This window comes from Sarcophilus harrisii, chromosome 2, assembly GCF_902635505.1.
Source record: "Sarcophilus harrisii chromosome 2, mSarHar1.11, whole genome shotgun sequence".
Taxonomy (NCBI): Eukaryota; Metazoa; Chordata; class Mammalia; order Dasyuromorphia; family Dasyuridae; genus Sarcophilus; species Sarcophilus harrisii.
Window position 1 is genome coordinate 422,548,506 of NC_045427.1, and position 7,731 is coordinate 422,556,236.

The following is a 7,731-nucleotide window of genomic DNA, read 5'->3' on the forward strand; positions in this document are numbered from 1 at the left end:
GGGGGCGGGGGGGAGGACACGGGCCCGGAGGGGGGTCCAGCGGGGGGACACTGCCCGCCGGGCGGCCAGGGGAGGACACCCTGCCGGGGGCGGGGTTCCAAGGCGGGGGGGAGGGCACTGGGGAGGCCGCCGGGGCGGGTCCAGCGGGAGGAACCTGCCGGGGGGGGCCCCCGGGGGACTGGGCCTGGGGCGGGGTCCGGGAGGACACTGGCCCCCGGAGGGCGGGTCCCGGGGGCCCGGGCCTCCGGGGCGGGCCAGCGGGAGGACGGGGCCGGGGGGGTCCACAGGGGCCCAGATCCTGGGCGGGAGCCGGGGTCCGGGTGGGCTGGAAGCTTCCCGGTAAGGGGCAGCGGTTCTGGGGAAGACAAAGGGCGCCGGGGGGGGGGCCCTAGGACCCGGCCTGGCTTCCCCAAGCAACAGCCGCAAGAAGCGCCGAGCCCCTGCAGCCTCCACCTCTCACCCATGGAGCTTCCCCGGGACCGTCCCGCCCAGCGGCAGTCGAAGAGCCTGACGAGTATGACACCCCCTGACCCCTACCCCAATCCCGCTGGGACGTCTTGCCTGCCTCCGACCCCCTGAAATCCGGATCAGCCGCCGGCCCCCCAATCCTTCTGTCCTTCTGCCCCCCAGCCCTCGTCCTCCAGGCGCTGGGGTTCTTTCCCGCCGTGTTTGGGGAAGTCGTGGGTGCCTTCTGCCGGTGCGGGTGAGTGGGGGGAGCACGTGTGAGGGGAGCAGGCCGGGGGTGTAGGGGAGGAACCGGGGAAGAGCGGAAAGGAGGCTGGCGGGGAGCGCTGGCGAGGCGGAGCCGGGGAGGAGGGGGAGGGAGGAAGAGGGCGGGAGACGAGTGAGGGGGCGGGGCCATACGGAAGGGGACGGGGCCAGGGCGGCAAGAGAGGCCAGGACCATTTTGGGGGGCGGGGCCAAAGCGGGTGGGAAGGAGGAATCGGGGCATCTGGAAGCGAAGACAGAAGCAGGTGGGGGAGGGGCCGAGTCCCGGTGCGCCGGGAAGGAATCTCAGGCTGGGGGAAGAGAAGCCTGAGGCAGGTAGAGGAAGAGGCTGGGCTAGGGCCAGGGACCGGTAGAGCGGGCGGGCTGGGGAAGAGCCAGGGACAGGGAGGGAGGAAGGAGCAGGAGGAGGGCTGGGGAGGATCGGAGGCGGGTAGGGGAGGAGCCGAGGCAGGTAGAGCAGGCCTTCTTCCCTTAATCCCTCCCTCGTTCCCTCGCTCCCTGTTGGTCTCTGCGCCAGGGAGGTCCGTTCTCTCCGCTTCCTGCTTACAGCCTTGCTATTCTTCAGTGTCTTCACCGCTGGTGAGGGGACGACTCTCCAAGGGTCCCTCAGGGCAAGGGGTGGGGGTGAGGAACTTGGCTCAGAGCCCCGGCGCACCAGGAACAAACTTTCAGGGAAGCAGAGGCAGAGCTTCGGGGATAGGACAGCCCCATCGCCCATCCCTGCTCCTCAGGTTGGCTCTGGAGCCTTCCTGGGAAGGAACTTCCGCCAACCCAGACTTACCTGTAGCCTTCATGTCTATAAAGGGAGGCTTAGCACTGGGAGTCCGGGCCCTTTCCCTCCGTCCCTGGACCCCCTGAGTACCCCTGATTCCCTGAACTTGATTCTCTCTCTGCAGTAGTATGGGGTGCCCTTCTGTATTTTGCCCCTGTCTGGGATGAGGTGAGTGATTCTGATGATGGCAGGGATGGAGGAGATGGGGAGGGCTGGGGAGACAACTTGGAGAAAAGGTGAGGCTGAGCTGTGTTTCACTTTCTCCTCCAGGAAACCAAGGAGTTCCTGACTCTGAGGTGAAGGCTGGGGCCTAGGGAAAACTTGGTGGGTCCTGTGGGAGGGCTCATCCATATATATATATATATATCCCTGAGGGGCTGGGGGCATGCCCTTTGCCCCATGCTCCCACCCTATGCTCCTGCCTCCTGTTCCCTGCCCTTTGCTCTCCTACCCCCCTTTGCAGTGAATACCATGAGAGAGTTCACTCCCAGGGCCTGCAGCTGCAACAACTCCAGGCTGAGCTTGACAAACTCCACACTGATGTGTCCAGTATCCGGGCGGCCAACAGTGAGGTAAGCTCTGGTCCTGATAGAACTGTCCCACACCTTAGTCCCCCACACCCCAGAGGCCAAACCCAGCTGGTCCTTCCCTCCCCATCTCTCCCCAGAGGGTGGCCCAGCTCGTGTTCCAGAGACTGAATGAAGATTTTGTGCAAAAACCTGACTATGCGCTGAGTTCCGTGGGTGAGACTACCTAAGACAGAGATGCCTAGGGAAAGAGAGACACACCTGGAGAGATAGAACCCCCGAGACAGAGACATATGTAAACATAATTCTCCCATTCCCTTATGCTCATTTCTGAACCCAGACCCTTTGTTGGTTACAGGGGCTTCCATTGACCTAGACAAGACATCACATGACTATGAGGACAGGGACACAGCTTATTTCTGGAATCGGTTCAGCTTCTGGAATTATGCCAAGCCCCCCACAGTCATCCTGGAGGTATGAGGGGAACCTGAACCCTGTGGAAGAAAGTAGGGTGGGCACTGAAGGACGCTGGGAGGAATTGGGACCAGCCTCATTTCCAAGTCAAGGTAACCCTCCAATTGGGAGGAGGGGAAAGGTCTGTGAAGCTGAAAATGAAAAGTGAGGAAGATACTTGTGGATAAGGCAGAGGATAAATGGAGATGGGGCATTAGGCAACCTATGTAGCAGGTTCATGGAGATCCTTTTTAGGCATTCCAGACTGGTAGTGGGTTATAATGTAAAGGGTCCTGGATTCAAATTCAGACATTTTCTGTGTTACCCTGGCAAAATGCTGCCTCAGTTTTCCCATCTATAAAATGGGAAGAAAACACCACCTACCTCCTGGGATGATTAAAAAGATTAAATGAGGTGTAGGATGTGTTTTACAAAGCTCAAAGTACTCTGTAAATGATGAATGTGTTGTCTTTTTTCATTCTTAAAATGAGAGAACTGACAAGATGTTCTCCAAGGGAATCTTGCATCACTAAATCCTGTGATCCTGAGTTAGTGACCTGACCCTATATGTCTGTCATCCCTTCTCCAGCCCGATGTCTTTCCTGGGAACTGCTGGGCCTTCCAGGGTGCTAAGGGCCAGGTAGTCATTCGGCTGCCCGGCCGAGTTCAGCTAAGCGACATCACCCTGCAGCACCCCCCACCGAGCGTGGCCCACATTGGAGGTGCTAGCAGTGCCCCCAAGGATTTTGCTGTATATGTGAGTAGCACTGAGGACTGGTTTGCAAAGCTCCCCATGGTCGGGCCCCTAAGGGGAACTGATGAAATCGCTGCTGGGGAATGACTCCATGGGGTTGTGAGACTGACACATCTTGGATATTTCCTTTGATTCCCATTATGTCTCTATCTTCCTGTTATTACCCCAGGGCCTCCAGGGAGATGACAAGACTGAAATTCTCTTGGGAAAATTCACCTTTGATGTGGAGAAATCTGAGATTCAGACCTTCCATCTGAAGGTGAGGGAAGGACTGGGGAGGAGATTGGGAAGTGGGCTAAAGCATTATCCAGAAGGGCTGTCTCCCTGTCCCTTCGAGACTGATAAGTCCAGAATAAGATCTGAATTCTGACCTATGTCCTTCTTCCCAGAATGAACCCCCCCTGGCCTTCCCAAAGGTGAAGATACAGATACTCAGCAACTGGGGACACCCACGTTTCACCTGCTTATACCGGGTGCGGGCCCATGGGCTTCGGAGTCACGATATGCAGAGAGAAGACAGCAGGACTAAGGGTGAACCTGTTACTATTCCTCATTAAACCACCTGCTAAATTCCACAAAAACTGATTTCAAGGATCTCTTTATGGGAAGCTAGAGACTGGGGGATTAGGTCTGTGGGGATCTAATTCTTTCTTTAGGAGAATGACACACTTTTGAAACAAGTCCACCTAGATTTCACTCTAGAGAAAATTATTTTCCCCCACGTCTTTCTGGGGCTGTTCTCTCGAAGTATAATATTGTAAAAGTCAAGTGGATCAGTCCTCTTCTATTTAATTTTTTAAACATTCTGTGAACTTTCTTTTTTTCATCCATGGTCTGTGATCATTGTCTTTACCTACCACTATTCCCACAGCCCTGGATGTCATAGAGACAATGCTCTTACCTTCCTTGGGCCAAAGCTCATTCCCCTCAATATTTTATTTTCACACAACCTCTAGCAAATTATCTCATCTTTACAAGTTTCAGCCCTCACTCACACACTCAGAGGATGAGTACAATATCCATTACTAATATCCCCTCCAATAGTTAGCTATGGCTAAGGATCCACACCCTCAAAATTCCTGATTTCAAAATGAAAAAAAAAAAAATGTTCTCTGCTTTACAGTGAATGCTTTGGTTTTTATTCTTCGTGGACTCAATGTTGACACCTGCTGTCACAGGAATCTACACATAGTGGTAGAAAAGATATACTAAAATGAATTGTGGCCAATAACCATAACCATAGGTTCAGTCCTTTTCAAATTTTGCATCCAAATGGGCATAGTCATTGTAATCCCTTAGTCACCTGGGCCAATTTTTTTATTTTTAAATCCCGTCCATTCTCCAGAAACCCTAAAATCTATGTGAAATAACATACTCACCCAAAACTACTTGAAAGAACATCGATTTGGATTTATTAAAAATGTAGCTCTGATTACAGCCCCACTGCACTTTCCAAAGGTTTGGCTACTAAGAGATTTCCCCACATTTTTTGCCTTGCGAATGCACTAACTACAGAATGTCTCAGGTTTGAGTCCTTTTGCTTCTCAGATCCAATTCAGTAGGTTTCCTATAGTCCCATTCCCCACAATACTAATGTGTTCCTATTACTATTTTCCCTAGTAATCCTCCCAGCTTTGATCTTTGTGGGGATGAGGAAAGTAATGTCTTAGCAGAAGCCAGGCATCTATTAAAGCAGTCACAACCCTCCTTTCTCTGCCCCCCCCCCCCCCCCCCCCCCCCCCCCCCCCCCCCCGGGGCTGAAAGCGGGTATGGAGCTGTGCTATGTAGTATTGGGAATGAATTATCCGGTCTGTGCTCCAAAGGAACTTGAAGGCAACTTGAGTTCACAGGATATAAGGCTGCAAAAGACTTAAGAGATTATATATGGATAATAGTAATGCAGCTGTATGAGGGACATACCAATTATAGTTCATGGCAGGGGGGTACAAATGGACAGTCATGGGACCAGTAGATAGTCTTTTTGTAAGAGCAAGGTTCATAAAACAGGATAATAGATTCAGAGCTAGGTTTTCTAATTCCTTGTCCCAGTTGACACAGCATGAGAAAATAAGCCTGAGATTTAACAATCAAAGGGCCTGGATGCAAATCCCGGGTTTGCTATTTTCTGTGCGAGTCTGAACTTTATTTTAATACCCTATATACAATCCTCTGTTTAATTTAGCACATTTTGACCTTAGCCAGGAATTCCCTAGGACTCACTTCATTGGCTGAGGCCCCATCACCAATTCACTCAGCTGAGGCTAATCCAATAGAATCTTCGAAATTTGTCAAGACCAATTGGAAAAGACCAAATGTTGCCAGAACTTCCAAGGTCTCACATCTTGGCTCTGCAGTGAAGCTTGAGTGATGTTTGGCCTTGGAAACTGACCAAAACTACTTCTAGACTTGGCATTTTGGGCTCCTAGGACTGAAAGGCTGGCTAGTTCACTCCTTTAGAACATCTTTCTATTTCTAGTCATGAAAAAATGCTCTAAATCATTGTTGATCAGAGAAATGCAAATTAAGACAACTCGGAGATACCACTAACATAGCTCTCGGATTAGCTAAAATGACAGGAAAAGATAATGTTGGAGGGGATGTGGGAAAACTTGGACACTGATACATAGTTGGTGGAGTTGTGAACGAATCCAACCATTCTGGAGAGCAATTAAACTATGCTCAAAAAAGTTATCAAACGGTGCATACTCTTTGATCCAGCAGTGTTACTACTGGGCTTATATCCCAAAGAGATACTAAAGAAGGGAAAGGGACCACCAGTATGTGCCAAAATGTTTGTGGCAGCCCTGTTTGTAGTGGCTAGAAACTGGAAATTGATTGGATTCCTATCAGTTGGAGAATGGATGGGTAAATTGTGGTATATGAATGTTATGGAATATTATTGTTCTGTAAGAAATGACCAGCAGGATGATTTCAGAGAGACTTGAACTGATGCTAAATGAAATGAGCAGAACCAGGAGATCATTGTACACTTCAACAATACTATATGAGGATATAGTCTGATGGACATGACTCTCTTCAACAATGAGATTGATGAGGTTTAGATTTGGAGTACCCAAATGAAATTAGGGTTTCTGGTGGTCAGGAAGTTAAATGAGGTCTAATGGCAGTGCAAGAGTCCCCTGTAAAGGAACTCACAGACCAGAAAACCTAGATTGATAAAAGAGCTTTATTATGGAGATTGGAAGTAAGGTTCAAGTCTAGTTAAGGAAATAGGTGAGGATAAAAAGAGGAGCACACTAGAAACATTCCAGTGGGCAGAGAGTCCTTGGGATGCCAGGCATGGTGCTGGCATGTTTAGAGCCTCTGCAAAGAGAATTTAGTCTGGCTCTTTTATAATAGGGGGTTTTGGCTACAAGTTGAAGGGGGCTCATGGGTGGAGTCCCAGTTTGGCTCCTCACTGGGTTTCAGCTAGGATTAGAATTTGAATTGAATTCAATGGGTTTCGGGTGACCCCACCCAGATAATAAAGATGAAACTGTGCTTGGGGTGAAGTCCCCTCACTGAGGCAGTCAAAGGAGGTTTTCTCCTTTACGGATTTTCAGTTTTGGGGTTCACTCTTCAAGATGAACCAAATCAATTTCAATTATTCAGTAATGAAGAAAATCAGCTACACCCAAGTGAAAGAACTATGGGAAAAGAGTGTGGACCACAAATACAGCATTTTCACTCCTGTTATTGTATGTTTGCATTTTTTGTTTTCCTTCTCAGGTTATTTTTACCTTATTTCTAAATCCGATTTCTCTTGTGCAGCAAGATAACTGTATAAATATGTATACATACATTATATTTAACATGTATTGGTCTATCTGCCATCTAAAGGAGGGGGTGGGGAAGAGGAGAAATGTTGGAACAGAAGGTTTTGCAAGGTTCAATGCTGAATAATTACCCATGCACATGTCTTATAAATAAGAAGCTAAAATAAAATTAAAAAAAAAAAAAAAAAAAAGCTTGTTTCTGCCTCTTGTAGTTATCTACCATTGCCTGAGAGCCCCAGTAAAACACAAAAATTTCTAGGCCTTGAATAAAAGATTAGGTTGCATTGCCCTGGCTTGCATTCTCAAGCAAGTCATTTGCTTTAATGAGACATGTTCTCCTAGTGTAAATTTGCATAAACACTTGCACTCTCTTACAGGATTGTCATAGGAAAAGTACTCTGTAAACTTCAAGTAACCAAAAAGTGTTAGTTTATCTTATGCCCCAACTAGACTCAGCTTCCACTGAACCTCCCAGTTCAAAGTATCCTTGAAGCCATCTAGTTCAACACCCAAAGAACCCTTTAACATACCCAGCATGATGGTCATTCATCACCCTATTTCCCTTCTGAAAAGAGCACACAAAGCTTTTGCATATACATACAAAGAGCTCTGCTATGCACAACAAATGAGCCCAAACAGCAGCATTCAACAAGCTCTCACATGGTCTTGACCAAGAATAATTCATTCCCCTGGGCCTTCACCAAAATAGGTAAACAGAAA

The 7,731-nt window shown here is 49.1% G+C and overlaps 1 protein-coding gene across 2 annotated transcripts; it reads left to right on the plus strand.

Moving 5' to 3' along the window:
* The first annotated feature begins 434 nt into the window (after positions 1 to 434).
* Positions 435 to 3,810, plus strand: SPAG4 (sperm associated antigen 4). Of its 2 annotated transcripts, XM_031953912.1 has the most exons (11): positions 435 to 514; positions 631 to 703; positions 1,247 to 1,308; positions 1,629 to 1,669; positions 1,772 to 1,797; positions 1,965 to 2,073; positions 2,169 to 2,244; positions 2,387 to 2,502; positions 3,071 to 3,238; positions 3,405 to 3,494; positions 3,625 to 3,810. In XM_031953912.1, the coding sequence occupies exons 1-11, from the start codon at positions 463 to 465 to the stop codon at positions 3,790 to 3,792; spliced, it is 981 nt and encodes a 326-aa protein (XP_031809772.1). In that variant the 5' UTR covers positions 435 to 462; the 3' UTR covers positions 3,793 to 3,810. The 2 variants fall into 2 exon arrangements, with proteins under 2 accessions (XP_031809772.1, XP_031809773.1); XM_031953913.1 differs by lacking the exons at positions 1,629 to 1,669; positions 1,772 to 1,797 and having other exon boundaries at positions 1,279 to 1,308.
* Positions 3,811 to 7,731: the final 3,921 nt, after the last annotated feature.

Coding starts and splice junctions, on each gene's coding strand:
- SPAG4 (XM_031953912.1), top strand. CDS start 463: ATGGAGCTTCCCCGGGACCGTCCCGCCCAGCGGCAGTCGAAGAGCCTG. Junction 515..630: donor GCAGTCGAAGAGCCTGACGA/GTATGACACCCC, acceptor TCTGCCCCCCAG/CCCTCGTCCTCCAGGCGCTG. Junction 2,074..2,168: donor TCCGGGCGGCCAACAGTGAG/GTAAGCTCTGGT, acceptor ATCTCTCCCCAG/AGGGTGGCCCAGCTCGTGTT.